This window comes from Diplotaxodon limnothrissa, linkage group LG5 (assembly GCF_057381915.1).
Source record: "Diplotaxodon limnothrissa isolate DT_005_m linkage group LG5, D_limnothrissa_male_GT1.1, whole genome shotgun sequence".
NCBI lineage: Eukaryota > Metazoa > Chordata > Actinopteri > Cichliformes > Cichlidae > Diplotaxodon > Diplotaxodon limnothrissa.
The window spans coordinates 26,311,334-26,327,634 of NC_140600.1; the positions used below are offsets into that span (position 1 = coordinate 26,311,334).

Below are 16,301 nucleotides of genomic sequence, written 5' to 3' on the forward strand. Positions count from 1 at the left end.
GTGAATAAATGATGTTTAACGCCAGTAAAGAAATAGCTTGTATTAATAAGATTTTTTTTTTTTAAATGATCTACTTCTAATTTTGTTAGTTCTGCTTTTTCTTAGCCAGTTTTATCAACGGAAACAAATTTTGAACATAAAGCTAACACAATACGCAAAAGTCATAGCAGTTTTATGTTAACATGGATGGATATATATATATATATATATATATATATATTTTATTATTATTATTATTTTTTTTTTAATGAGCAAATAAAAATATCGTCAATTCCATTCATTTTTTTTCGTCAGTGTTTCAAGTAACTTTAAAATTTTCCTTTTTAGCATTTACATTTGGCATATAGACACGCACGAAATGAAACTACTATAAAGTTGTAACCTCTGCTTAGGACCTTTGATCTTTAGTGATAGCTTTTTACTGTGTTGTTAATTTTTGATAGTTTCATCCTCTTTGCTTATGGCTCAGTCACACTAGTGTAAAAACAGAACGTCAGCCTCCTTGCAACTAGGAAAACTCAATGGTTTCCTTGTGATCATATATATTTTGTTTTTATTTATTTAAAAATAAAATGGAGACCGTCAGAGACGGATAGCCAGTCGACTAACTGGTTGCCCAGAGGCTGAGCCCGCAACACTATTGATCACCTTTGATAGCAAGGCAGTTGGACAGGTCGTCTTTTGGGAGGCAACCTAACAAATACAGTGGCCCCTCGTTTATCGCGGGAGTTAAGTTCTAAAAATAACCTGTTATCGGTGAAATCCGAAAAGTAGTCAACTTTATTTTTTACAATTATTATAGCTGTTTTAAGGCTGTGAAAGCCCTCACTAAACACTTTATACACTTTTCTCAGACAGGCATGAACATATTCACACTTTTCTCTGTTGTTTAAACACTCTTTGGTGCTACTGCAGCTGCCTCTGACAGTGCAAAACGTTTCGTGGACATTGTGTTTGTTGGGGAGATAACTTACAATATACGGTACAGCACTTCAAAGTCACACTGCTAGCGATCGAAGATTTATGTAAATTTGACAAGCTGAACGGATTCTGTACTGTACAGGAGACACGGCATGAGATTGATTGACAATGGTCTACAGCAGCGGTCCCCAACCTTTTTTGCGCTACGGACCGGTTTATGCCCGACAATATTTTCATGGACCGGCCTTTAAGGTGTCGCGGATAAATACAATAAAATAAAACTAGTACCGGTATCGAAAAAAAGAATTTATTCATAACACACGTGAAAAGACCAAGGAAAACCGAGTAAACGATAACAAAATAACGCTGAAAACAGATTTAAAAACCCTGAAAACTATTAATTTCACACCTGAGCCTCAACTCTCGCGGCCCGGTACCAAACGACTCACGGACCGGTACCGGTCCGAGCCCCGGGGGTTGGGGACCGCTGGTCTACAGCCAATCAGGACGCAGAACACAATGTGGTGTTTAAAAACAAAAAGCAAAATTGCACCAAAAAAAAAAAATCAGCGAAACAGCGAGGCCACCTTATAGAGAGGGACCACTGTAATCGTGGTCCGACTCAGACTGCCTGTGGTCACACTCACTGACATTGGCAAAGGTCTGCAAATAGTCACCATCAAATTCAGCCTGTACCAATGAGCACGACTTGTCTGACACGTCTCCTTGCAATCGGGGATTGGACTCAACTGGTCGCAGCTAGTTGTGTTCTGGTTATATTCCAAGATAAAAGCAAGACTGACTGACTGTCAATTTGCTGTGAAATCACCATCCTGCAGCAACTATTCCACTACCTGTAGAGGAATTTCAGTTTCAGATCTTCCAATCTGGCTTGAGTCTGTTTTTAAGTAGGTAATGTGAATTTCTGTATGTGTAGTTGGCAATGCATTTGGAACAGACTGCTACAGATTTGCGATTTTTAGCTGATTTATCACATTTAATAGCTGCATTATCACAAACAGTTAGCGTAATTTTGGCCGTGCTGCAGTCTTCAACTGCTTTTTGTGAACGAAGGTGAGATTGGCAAACTTTTTTTTGCTATGTTCTCATGAAGGTTAATATGTTCTAAATCATCATTTTGATCCGTGATAACCTCTTTACATTTCCCTTTTTGTCATCCTAGTTGTTGATATCATGAATTATAACCACATTAGGTCTATACACCAAGTCTGCTCCATCTCTGTCCATGCGAAGACATCCTGAAGTTGGAGCGTTTTCAAATTGGCCAAACTTGTTTTATTTTCCCTCTAAAAGAAATATCTTGTTCTCAGGAGCCGATTGTTCCACCATGTTCATCAGCTAGCCGCTAACTGTTCCTGTCATTTGGAGCTGAGCTGGTGGAGTGTAGTATGTTTCACAGTGTTTTTGCTGAAAGCAGTTGCCTGCTGATGCTGAAAACTGAACAAAACATTAAAGTCTCAAGAATGAAAGCTAAACAAAAGCTGACACTTTGTATAGAGCTCTGTGAAGGGAAAGGCAGCTGCAGATTTCACGCACGTTTGTCATTTTTATTGACTCTTCATGTTGTCATGTTTGGCTTTTGTGTTATTTGACACATTATAATTGATTTAATGGCACAAATACCTTAAGTTTTGAAATTGGCGTTTAAAATCCAATACTTGTGCAAAGTATTCGAGCAATTTTAGCATTTTTCTCGAGATCGATGGCCCGACTCTTTCGAGCGTTGCGTTTTTCAACCCATCATCGCCACCAGGAGGTGCTGCAATCAAAGTGCCGAGTTCCTCCAGGGAGTGGCTTTAACGTTACACTATTTAAAAGTCAGTGTTGTAATTAAGAAGTGAGTGAATAGATCTTAAAAGTTCATTGCGATTGATTTCATGGCATTCCCTTGTGCCTTGACCTGCTTTGAGATCGGGCTGATTGGCTGCCATTCAAGCAGTATTCCTCAACAAAACATTTCTCAGTAAAATTTCAAACAACTCCCAACCAAATTCATGGGGAATCGGAAGGCCCCAGAGACATTTGCATTGATCAAGGATTTACTTTCTCACACACACTCCCCTTCTTTCACAGGCTGTGATTCAAGGTCTTTTTGGCTTAGCTTCTAATTCCTCCTCTGCTGTTGGAGGGTTCAAACACACGCAGGGCCGCATTTTTAATGAAACTCCCAAGGCCAGCCAGCAACCCCTTTTCTTGGCTTTCTTGTGTTGCACACAGGATTACACTACTTCAACAACGGCAGTAACAGGGATTTATTACCATCTATGTAAATGTTTTTTGCGGTTTTGCAAAGCAGTTGCACAATTATGATAATGCCGTGGGTAGTTATTTCCTGTGCAGATTGATCCTTCACTTTGACCTGATGCTTTCAGTCTTGGAAATCTCCGGCATCATTTCTTCTCCTTCATGCTGTGGGCCTTCAGCTTAAGCGGCACTGGCACGTTAATGCTGCTGGCAGATTCTTTCTTGCCTCACGACAGGGGCTCGGATCATCCCTCATCACACAATGTTCTCCTCTCTTCAGATCATCTTGTCTCTTGGTTCTTTTTCTCAAGATCTCGTACTCATTTTCTTCCTGATACCTGTCACTGGTCTGTTTGACTTACTTTGATTCCATTCATTCGCTCAGGACAACTTGTTCGCCATGTTATCTGTTTACTGACAGTCTGTGTTTGCTTGTTCAGATGCTCATCCTCCTAGTTTGCTTTGTGAAATGATTAAAAGTGGGCTTTTCTTATTCACAGGCTGACTAAATCCTCTGTAACTAGAGGGATCAACTGACGGAGCACCAGGTCTAATCTGGCTAATGATGTCAAACATAGATGTGGTAAAGGGCTGTAGAAGCATTAGCATATAACCTCAGCCAGGACAGTGGGAGGGATGATAATCTGCTGTGCCATGGTGTTTCAGATGCTGTGGAAATTTAACACAGCTTAAACTCAACATTACACGATCTTTCTGAGTGTAACAGCGGGCAGATAGTCTGAATTTTTAAGGTGAATCCCAGTAGCTGTGGATGCATGAAAACATAAGAACATTTTTTAACTTCTGAAGATGGGTTGCAGATCTTCCACTCGCACATCAGCCTTTAAGTTACATATTTAAAGTTTCCATTGATGCGTAAGGTTATAATCTGAGCAATCTGTACTTTCCAGTCACTTCATTAGGTTCATTTTCTTCTGTAAGGTCTTTACCTCACAATATAAGGTGCCTTGAGACGACTGTAATTTGGTGCCATATGAATAAAATTGAATTCAGCCAATCACACATCTGCAGCTCAATGCATTTAGGCATGTGGACATGGAGATGATGACCTGCTGAACATTAAACTGTGCAGAATGAGGAAGAAAGGTGATTTAAGTCACTTTAAATTCATCATGGTTGTTGGTGGTAGATGGGGTGGTCTGACTATTTCTAGAGTTTACAGAAAATGGTGCGAAAAAGAGAAAATATCCAGTGAGCGGCAGTTATTGGTTTGAAAATGGCTTGCCAGAGGTCAGAGGAGAATGGATGAGCTGCTTCAAGCTGAAAGGACGGTAACAGCAACTCAAATAACCAGTCATAACAACCAGGGTATGCAGAAGAGCGTCTCTGCGAATATGAAACTGAGGCTACAATTTGTACATGCTCACCAAAATTGGACAATAGAAAATAGGAAAAACGTTGATGATGTAACATTTGGATGGTGGGGTCAGAATGCGGCATAAACGACATAAAAGCATGGATCGAGGCTGAGGTCGATGGTGTAATAGTGTGTGGGATGTTTTCTTGGCACACGTTTCCGGACCCTTGGTACCAACTGAACATGATGTAAACACTTACCTGAGTATTGTTGGTAACTGTGTTCATGACCTTGCATTCAGCAGGATAAAACGGCGTTCACCAAGTTTAAATGATCTCACACTAGTTTCTTGAACATGAACATCACTGTCCACAAATGCCATCCACAATCGCCAGATCTCAATCTGACAGAGCACCTTTGAGATTTGGCGGGACAAAGGATTCATGGATGTGGCTCCAACAAATCTACAGCAACTGTGTCACATGACCTTATTGACAAGTAGTTTGTTAAAAGGTGTAGAATTTCCACATTGAAAATTTTTGATGGGCTGCCCGTGTGAGACTTTTGATACAACCAGCTTTCTTTTTTCTCTCTCTCAAATACCAACATGGTCCATAAGTATCAGTTTTTGAGTATGATATTCTCGATGTTTAAGTAATTTTCTACATAGTTTAACTTTGCATAAAGTTCTCAAGCTGGAAATATTTTTATACTGCTTCATTTTCTGTCTCTTAGGCTTTTGATACTCAGTTCAGAGAACTGAGGCAAAAAAAAAAATGTCTGTATTGAATACTGCTGTGAGTTAATTACATCCTGCATGAAAACCCTGATAGAAATGGCAGGCTTGTAGGGAATGTGCTAGTTCATTCTGCAATAAAATCACAAGTTCAGATGTAAATTCAAAGAGGTAGCAGCAACATTCAGATGAGCTTCTAGAAATAGATTAACTGATTTTTTTTTTTTTTTTTTTTGGGGGGGGCAAATTTATAATTGTAGACCTGTTAAAGTCACATCAATGTATGTAAGCTAATTAAATTCTTTTACTTAAATAGTATTGTAATGAACTTATCTAATATAGAACGATTTAAAATGCTACAAAAAGCTTAATTTTCCCCACAAAATGTACCGTATTTCCCGGACTACAGAGCGCACCTGAATATTAGCCGCACAAGCTAAAAGCAGGGGAAAATCCTGTTTTGTACATACATTAGCCGCACCTGACTAAAAGCCGCAGGTGTTTCAATGTTGACTTATCATATGTAAGAGAATATGCACAAATCGAATTGTCAGGAAAGAGATGGCTGTTTGGAGACACACCACTTTTATTAATATTTTGAAAAACAAGTTATGGGTACATATTTGCATAACCTTTTAGGGTATGTGTACAAGTAGTGGTAATTACAAGTACGAAACATGTACTGTGCTTCATAAATGAGTAACAAATGTAGTACATAACAATAACCTACAGCACAGCAGAAAAATAGATTCAGACTACCTTTTAGGCTCAGGTGCAGTGACACGGCTTTAACAAGAAGAAAAGTCAGTCATTCACCACCATCTTTCTCTTCTTCCTGCGCACTAAAACCACCAAAGTCCTCTCCTCCAGTGTCGGAAACGAACAGGCTCAGGGTGGCTTCATCATCCACTCTCAGCTCCTTTCTTTCGTTGTCACTTTCAAAACCAAAGAAATCCTCATTGTCAGTGTCAGAGTCGAACACCTTCTGAAGAGCCTCCTCTCCATCAGGCAGCAGTCCAGCCCTTCGAAATCCGTTGGTGATCGTGGATGTTTTCACACTTTCCCACGCTGTCAGAATCCAGTGGTGGAGTTGGGCATAACTTGCTTTTTGCAAGTTTATCGCCGCTCATCATCCACGCCTCCAGCTGAACGCGTAGTGCTACTTTGAAGTTTGTTTTTCGCGCTACTTCGTACGGCACTACGTTGCCTGGCGGATGGACATGTGACTAACATACCACTCTTGAACTCCGATCCTTCCGCCAGGCAACGTAGTGCCGTACAACAGCGGAACAAACAAAACAAATCCGCTCATGGACAATCCATAGAAAAGCCGCACCTGACTAAAAGCCGCAGGGTTCAAAGCTTGTGCAAAAAGTAGCGGCTTATAGCCCGACAATTACGGTAATTAAAGTTTGCTTGCAGAAACTGTTTATAATCCTTTGAGAGAGAATGCAATAATGGCTGCTATTAAGAAAAGGCAATGGCATTAAAGCCTTGTGAAAAGCTAACGCATGGAAGAAGCTCACAATGCGAGAGAAGGCTGTTGTGTCTTTTAGCGAGTCATGCAACAACTTAAAGAAACTCTGGCTTTTACTTTTGAAGCGGCGTCTTGGAGTCGATTAGTGGAATGTCGAGGTCAGCGGAGGCGGCCGGTGCAAGCTTTCTCTGAGATGCGTCATTGTGATCATTGCTCATCTGCTCACCACCGAATTCTGCAGATTCATTTATGAATCATTCTATAGAGGCAGAGTTTTTTCTTATTAATCTGCATACACACAATGCTCAATGGAAAAACAAGTTTTTGTTTATTAGCATGGAGTTGACATAGTATTTAGATAATTAATCATAGGGTTGATTTTTTTTTTTTTTTTTTTTTTTTTTGCTTTAAGTAGCAGTGTTCTTGGAATGATTGTACAAGGTTGGCGGACTTTTCTTTTGCAAGTTTTTCTCATTCTTCTTGGCACAATTGATAAAGCTCAACAATGCTGGAGGGGCAGCATCGATGCACTGCTGTTCTTTCTACAGATGCTTTGGCAGGTTAATGTTTGAGATCTAGCTGGGTACAACTTTTTCTAGAGCTTTCGCTCGGTCCGAGATCACGACTGCTTCTGGAAACGATTTTCACTTAAGATTGCTGCATATATCTTTACTTCCATCCTGATTAGTCTCCCGCTCCTTGCACGATCCTGTCACCACCGTGTTTGACTGTAGGGAATGTATTAATGAGGCGGTGCTCAGTGCCTGGCTTCTTCCGCGCACGTTGGGAGTTCAGTCTACCTTTTAGTGAAGTATGGATTCCTTCTGGCCACTTTACCATTAATGCCTGATTAGCTGAGTGCTGCACTGATGGTTGTTGTTCATTAAGGTTCTCCAGTCTGCACAAAAGAGTTACTGTTGTGTTCCTGTTAGCCTGCAAAACTCGCACTGAGGATGACTGGTGGCTGCAAAACTTGAAGATGATTTGAGGATACAGAGCTCTGTGACACTTTCACTGCTGCAGAAATATGATGTCTTTCTCTAGATCTGTACCTTTTCACAATCCTGTCAAACCTGTGGAGTTCTCCCACCCTCAATTATTTGTTTTCATTCTTATACATCCATTTCATTATGGCACACTGTATAGAGCGGTGTCTACACTTGCTAATTATGTTAAGGAAATTGAAAATTTCATTCTTATATCTTTAATATTTTAAAAATAGTCTCAAAATGTGTTTTTTGTGTAATAAATTTGAAATTGTGGAAAATGTGAAAGGGTCTGAACACTAATAAATGCATTACAGGTCTTACAAAAACAAATCATGACAATTTATGAGCTGACTGTTAGAAAATGTCTCCTGCATCAGTCACTCCCCAAAGGATTAAGATACTTTGAGGTTTTTACATTTCTTATTGCCAGATAATTTAGTTTAGTTTTTAATGAATATATATTTTTTAGTTTAATTATTTCAGAATAAGTCTGCAGTCTACGCAGCTTAGTTAATCCGTTTAATAAATGCAAGTTGTAGAAAAGAATTGAGTTTGGACAGTTCATCCGAGCATTAATCATTAAAGCAAATCACAGCTACTTAGCTACTCTTTGCAAGTTTGATTTGTCACATTGGTCTCGCCACTGAGTTAGTTGTCATTGGGGAAAAAATAAAATAAAAGACAAATCAGGATTCGGGTAATAATAATAGGCACAGAAATTATTTTTCTAACTTTAGACTGCCCATCTGAGCTTCTGTAGACCATGTTCTTTGATGAGTAATCTGCTTTGCCCTGCCTTAACACAAGTGTGCTTATTTTCTTCCCTTGTTTGATTCGATTCTCTTTTTTTTTTTTTTTTTTTTTCTTTCTACCTCTTTTCTTTTTTTTCTCCAGTTGCTATACTCCTGAAGGATGAATACTTTGTAGCAGGGGCTGGACTGCCAGGGCGCTTTAAGGCTGAGAAGATGGAGTTTCACTGGGGCCAGAGTAATGGATCAGCAGGCTCAGAACACAGCATAAATGGCAGAAGGTTCCCTGTAGAGGTAAAATGCCATGTTGCTACCATGCAATCTGATAAATGTGCGATATGGAGTGTTGAAGGTCAACAATGAATGTTGGAGAGAGATTAGTGAATTCAAGTTTATGCTTGAACTATTTTTATAGCTTTTTTTTTTTTTATCCATAAACACCAGCATCTAAGTCGTCGTCCCCCCCCCCCCCCCCCCCCCCCAATATTTATCCAAATTACTTATGACAAGGATTTGGTGGTAGTTTAAAAAAATTTGCAGGTATTTCTGTCATAAGCCTTTGTACTGAGCTAAGGGAACATATTGATGCACAAAAACATTAGTTTTCAAGTCAAGACACGGTACTAGTTTGAGGCAGATCATTGGATCAAAGTAAATCCTCTTCATATTTTAAAGTAAATTCTGGATCCAAGGAAAATGAGAGACAGTGCATCGTCTTTAGTTTGCATTTATTTAAATGATCTTTTGCTAGCTGCCACATTGCTACAGATTGTCTTCACACGTCTACTAGAAAATAGCCGTATGCCATAATTGGTGAGAAAGTACCCCTGATGATAGAAATCTGTGTCTTGCCTCATTTTGACAGCCTATGACATTTGTAATACAGAAAGGCTTTTTAATAAATTGGGATTATGTTGTTCAAAACACATGGGATTTTATGCGATAGGGAGCGTCTTACGATCGCATTACGGAACTGGCTAAACATGAGAAAACTGACTGGAAGTGGTTCAGTTCCTGTAACATGGCTGTAAAGACTGACGCCCCTCTGAATTATTGATTGTCTCCACGTATTAAAGCACAAATTTCACATTTAATATCATGCATAGATTGAGGTATTAGTGACTTTGAATGCATCATTTATGCCAGCCATTCCTAGTCGCCGTCTAAAATTGGAATTGCAGTTGTGTAATGCTCTTCTTGCAAAGTGGGGTCATAGAATACGGTTTTTACCCCCTCTTATGTCAAATTGTTGATAATTAGTTTAAATTTAGCAGCATATGAAAACAGGAAGTGGCTGTTAGTGAGCCTTTCTGTCCTATCTCCAAACACACAGCTAGAAGCCTCCTGTGTTTGTTTCTTGGCCCTCCTCTTTGGAGCCATCTCTGCAGGCACAGCTTTTGATGCTGAATGGCTGGGTAATTAGATTTATTTTTGCCACATAATTTTGTGTTCAGTGTAGTGTTAAAGGGCACCGGATAATGTACAGCCATTATAAAGCTGTTGTGCATATGGCTCCTTTGATGGTGTGCTACCTAATAAGACTGAAGAATTTACTTTAATAGCCAATTTGAGCAGCTGTTGGAAAACAAAGCATTTCTTTCAGTAATACAATTTATAGATGAGAAATATAGATTTGTAGCTTAGTATACTTTTTTTTTTATACGCCAAGGTTTTGCGTTGAATCCTCTGTCAAAGAATACATGAGGCGGTGCTTAAATACACATAAATGATATAATAATTAAGTGGAAAAATTCCAAAGTCATAGAAATATATACATACATACAGAGGTTAAAAAAATATTGTTACAGCTGCACAAGATAAACTTCTGCTGTAATGCCAGCACATACATCCATCATCAAACACGCAGAAAATAAAGCTAAACTACAACTACACATGTTTCTTTTCCAAATATTTATTTATAAGTGACTTATGTATGTATGTATGTATATATATGTATATATTGTACTATTCTTAGTTAGCGTATTGTCTGTCTTGTCTTAATGTTGGTTTAAAATGGAGCACTGTAACAAAAAATAATTTCCCCCAGGGATCAATAAAGTATTCTGATTCTGATTCTGATAAACATCTACAATTACTGAATAATTGTCTGCCGACAGTGAAATTGCAAAAATGTGGGTATGGTACTGGCACCCTAGACTGAATGCTCCTTAATGTGTGGCAGCAATCAAGAATGAAACTCTTGCCATTTGCAAAGGACATCTGCTATAGCCTTTATCTCACTAATAAATGAAGGAGTCTCTGTATGTGTGCATGTGGGTCCTTTGTATTTCTCAGCAAATCTTCTTACAGTCTATTTCACACTGCTGGGGATGAAAGGAAGTGGGGTGTTGAATGTAAAGTGGCTGTCAGTTGTTTTCTGTTACCATCTGCATGTGAAGTATTTCAGGAACTTCAGTTAATTGTAGCTTGTACTGATAGATTGCATTATTGAACACTGATAGTCCCAACATTGTAGTGTCTACCATCAGGCATGTAAGGCTATTTAGATTTAAAAACTGTAGCTACATCTAGGGTATGCTTATTAATTAACCTCTGCTGATAGGTGGTGCCACATGTGACTGATGACGCACCACCCAACAGCAGAGGTTAATTAATAAAACTGTAGTCAAAGGAGCTTGTAAAGAAAAGCGTCTGGACTTAAGTTGCTTGAAGACGTTTCACCTCTCATCCGAGAAGCTTCTTCAGTTCTAAGGTGAAATGGTGGGGAGTCCCAGATTTAAACCTAGTGGGAATATCCCCCACAGAGGGACAAAAGGACCCCCTGATGATCCTCTAATCGCCTGAGCCAAGGTGTGAAAATGGGTGTGGGTCCCAATCAGCCAGAGTTTCGGATGAGCTCATTGTGAAACCTGGCCCCACCTTATCATGCAAATTCCTGCTTTTCTTTACAAGCTGCTTTGACTACGATGACCTGGATGACTGAGAACCTTCACAGACATAATAAAACTGTAGAAAAGTTGGGCACGGCAGTAGAAAGGAGGGCTCTCTCATATTTGATTGTGAATGTGATATATGTACACTGTTTGCAATTTTTTTTTTTTTTTCTGAACTCAAATCTTTGTAGCTATCAGCTGTCCTACTTTCTGTTTTCTATTTTATCACTGCAGTGGTTTTATCAGAGCAAGTGTGCTGTCGGCTCATTCAAAAGAAGCTCTCTCTGGATGGGCACTGCAACTTAAATAATGGGTGACCCTCTTCTTGTGCCATGTCTTCTTTGAACAAGCATGTCAAGAACATGTAACCCAGATAGGACTGACTTGGCACAGTATAATGGGGAGAGTGTGTGTGTGTGTGTGTGTGTGTGTGTGTGTGTGTGTGTGTGTGTGTGTTGGGGGGTGTAGGCTCACCAAAAGCCACTCGTAACTACAAATAGTGACCGTATTGTATCAGAATGTGCTGCTCCCGATGACATTTCCTATAGGAAGTACAAAAAGGAATATTCCAGACGTCAGCAAATACATCCATCTGTATAGGAAAAGGAAATGTATGTACAAGGTGCAGCACAAAAGCGGCTCTGAGTTGGAGGTCCTTTTTTTTTTCCTCTTATCAAACAGTCAGCTGGCATACTGTACATCAGAAATGATAGATTACCTCAGATACCAGAAAGCAAACATGAAATAAAATGATATGTTTTGAAGGGAAATGAGGTTGTGTAGGATATAGCCCTTAGCCATTTCCTTTTTTTTTTCTCCTTTTTTTTTTTAATATGACTTGGCAGAATTTGATGTATTTACGATGATATCAAACCTGACACGATGTGTGCAGCCAATCCCTGCGTGTTACAGCCTATGTATACCGGTAAATGTTTGTGCTTGATGTACCCAGTGATCGTTTATAGCAGAGGCTGGCTTTTGTTGTGTATATGTTTTTGTTCTTCAAGAGTTGAACAGCATGACCTTGGAGGTTGAGCTCCAGGGCTTATTTGTCTCTGCTAAACAGAGACCGTTTTCCAATCTGCTGCTGTCTAATTATCTCTCCACTTTAAATGCGTCACTTTGAGCTCTGACTCACATATAACACTGTGCATAAAGCTTTTGCTTTTTCAGTGTTAAAAAAAGGAGGGGGGGGGGGATTTACTGTCCCACCTGCCCAGAAGCTCTAAAGTGTATACAAATGTAGTTCACATGTGTCCAGAGGGTCGAAACACAAAATTTGAATTCAACGAGCTGTATTATAGAGCAGGTCTGGCTTTGTACCATGGTTATTTTAAAAAAGTAAAGGGGGGAAACAAAACAATGGGCTCCTGAGCTTGACATTAATCTAACCGCGGTCTTTTTCGTGGGAGTGAAGTGGGGAAATCGATAGATGGACCACCTGTTCGCTCAAACAGCGGAGTGAAAAATGAAACTGGAATTTTTTTTCTCCCTCAGGGTACCATAGGGAGATCTTTTCTAATAATATATGAGGGTGTCACCAAGGTTAGATTAATTATACATGGATTACAAATCACACCTTCGAAGGGTATGCGTTTGCACACAGGACTAGGGATGTATGAAAAGTGTTGAGGTGAGTGTACAGTAAGAAAGGGAGAAGTTGAGTAAAGATGAGTGTCCAATGAGCGAAGGGCCACTCCATTAGATATCCTCAGCTCCCTAATAACTACTGGAAAAGATTTAAGGATGGGGCCGGTCCAGATATTGGCTGGCATTATTTATTTAGATTTTGATTAAGATGCCAATTTCCTGAAAAGAAAAGTTTGTTTTTAGTGGTTGGATGTTATAATAAAAGGATCACAGTCAATTGCTTTACAGCAATATATGCGTATTAATAAAAAAAAAAAAAAAGTAACTTACAGTGACTCTAAATGGATCCTACTCTGGTACTCTGTGCTGCAGACAGTGCTGAGATGATCAGAAATAATGCAGTCAGAGCGTGTTTTGCTTAACAATCTCTGATGCAACGTTTCCTTGAGCATATTTTGCTGAATTATCTTCTGGGCCAAGTAAAGCCCCTCAATAGGCCAGAAACAGTCGATAATATTGGCCAGCCGATGTATGCTGAGCCTGAAATCTCAGTGTACTGCACCACTGAGATAACTCAAATAAGCAAAAGATGTTTAAAAGAGGACACACACACACACACACACACACAACCAATTGCAAACAAATCCAGATAGTGTTACAAGAACAAAACTGGTGAAAAGAAATATGGATGTGTGTATATTTATATGTGAATTAAGTTTAGAAATAGAGAGCTAGATAGCTAGCTATAGTATAGATTGTACTGTATGTACTTACTGACACATATATTGTCTTGTTTTGAATAACTCAAGAGACTAACTACACAACACGCGTTCTTACGAAACAAATTCTGACAGGATAGTGCCGACTCGAATCATTTCCTCCATGGCTGCTGCATTTCGTGAGCATCTTGTTCAGTCTTCTGACTACTCGTATAATAGTAGATTTTTCTACAACGAAGACTACCTTTCAACGCGCATAAACACCAAGCAACACCACAACAAATGTTACTTTAATGGATGGAGATAAAAAGTTAGCCGCTTGCTTAGCATTGGATTCAGTATTGTCGCTGACAGCAGCTTCTCCCCCTCCTGGCTGGTCCCTTCCCTTCTGCTTCACAGCCGAGATGGGTGAGTTAAAGGGGAAAAGCACACACAGTTATATGGCCATTATGAGTTGCATCATTTCATTTGGGTACCTCTACAGGTCCCTCATGTAGTTGTATTTGTCAGTGTGAATACACTTACGCTCACTATTAGCACTGTGTTAAGCATGGAAATGCGCAATTTGAGACACAGCATTAGTTACATAGACTGGATGAGCTTAGCTTCTCTGGCTGAGAAGCTGCTGGTTGCCAAGGTGCTTAATTTTTATAGATGCTTATGAAAAGTTGCACCCAGTTTCTATGATTTATAACCTCAGTAAACATTTTTCTGTTGACTTTATAGTCTAAATCACTATTTTCAGGTCTTATTGACTAAAATTCAATTTATTTTGTATGTCACGGTCATTATTAGAGTCAAACGGGGTGTGCTGGCTCGCTGACTATTTGTCAGTAACAAGTTATGTGAAACGGCGTCATAGTTGACACTTCCATCTTTTAGATACAGTTCACAGATTTCCATCATGTGCTGTCTTTTACTTTGTCTATAAAGTTCTGTCAGTCATTTGTAATGTGAAATACTAAGTTTAATTTAGTTGTTCAGCAGCACCTATTGTGCAAATTAACACTTTATTGACACTTTATTCGTCTTGAAAATGAAATCTCTAGCACTTTGTAGGTGCCCAAGTAAAATGATAACGTAGATGATCATGTGCGATTTGAGTGCAAGAATGGAGAGATTTATCTGTTAATGACAAAATGCTGCGGTAGCACACTTGTTGTAAAGGAAAGAAGAAATGCATTTGTGATACTGTGATAACATCTAAGCTCCCTCCGCCAACAAACTTATTTCTTGTAGATTTTGTGTCTTGCCTCAATATTTTGCTGTCTTGGGAAATCACGCCAAACATGACTTTGTTTTTCACCTGTGTGCGCCTAAATGGAACTCGGGATTGCAGAACAGCTTTCAGCACTTGTGTTCACAGTCACTTGGTGGCGAAAAAAAAATGGGTTGCTATAGATGGAGGCTCAGAGTATGTGGACAGCATATCTCTATGCATTACTCATAGCTTAAAGATTGGTCAGACCCCACATCTGCTCCTTTTTCAACGACTTTGAGCGCTATCTGTAAGCGTGGATAAAGCTCACTCTAAAGAGCAGGGATTCTGACAAACCTAAAAACAAAATGTTGTAATTCTGCAATCAAATAATTGAAATTCCTTTACGGTTTTCACTGCGATGGAGAATCCAGTTTTCCAAAGTGTGCTGTTAACAAGAGCAGGTCACATGAGCCAGTCTCTCTGAGTAAATGAAGCCTAAGGGGGTGAGCTTAATTGGGTAAAGTAGTTAATAACATCTGAAGGGTGATGAATGGCCGATGCTCTTTCTTGCTGAGTTCTCAGACAACAAATTAGTTCCATTAAAGGCTGCAGTTAAAGGAACTCTGAAGGAAACTGATTAACTTAAATTATCTGAGTAATTTTGTACCTGGTTAAAGCTGATGGTTAGCATTAATGGATTTATACACTTATTTACTTTGACTTTTTGAATCTGTTGTCAGCACAGCCACGTGTGGTTTGTGGCTTCTCGTAATTTTCCTTTGAAAAGAAAAAAGACGTGCATACCCTTTAATTAAATCAACATCTAGAACCTTTTTCTTATTGCCAATTAACTCGGTTCAGTGACATGAAAGGGTTTTTCAATTTAAAGAGGCTTGAATGTGCAATGATAGACAGCTCCAATTGCTACTTTTAGAATCATTTGCTGATTCTGGTCAGCATTACGGTTATGTCTGCTTTGAAATATGGAAAGAAGAGGGGGTTGTTTTTTTTTTTTTCTTTTTAATTGAAAACCCAAGGCATGGTACATGCTATATATGGTGTATTCTCTGTATGCTGGTTTTCCATTACAACCCACACGCCCAAAGCTTTGTTTTGAAATCCGAAGCGGTGTTTGTGGGTGATTTAAGGTAATTTAAGCAGTGATCAGAAGAATGCCATTCTGTTAGATCTCAGCACAAGGGGGATCACGTTCCTCCAGCTTTTCCACTCTGCTTGTGACTGTCTGTTAGGACAGTCACCCTGAGGAATGGGATGCTGTATTTCTCTAACATCCTCCAGGAGTGGCAGCACACAAAAAGGAATGACACAGATTATGGGAGATTTATAGGAGTGATAAATACACCCTCTTTTATGCCCCTCAAAACAGCTTTTCATCAGCTCCTCAGCAGTGTGTCCAAGTGATTGATGACAGGACTGTTCGC

General features: G+C 39.4%; 1 protein-coding gene across 1 annotated transcript in view; it reads left to right on the forward strand.

The window, feature by feature from the left end:
* ca16b (carbonic anhydrase XVI b) overlaps window positions 1–16,301 on the forward strand; it is a 113,779-nt gene that overhangs the window by 64,920 nt on the left and 32,558 nt on the right. Inside the window, exon 4 of the mRNA XM_085353350.1 lies at window positions 8,601–8,749. Coding sequence (XP_085209476.1) covers window positions 8,601–8,749 — 149 coding nt within the window. The remainder of the gene's footprint in view (window positions 1–8,600; window positions 8,750–16,301) is intronic.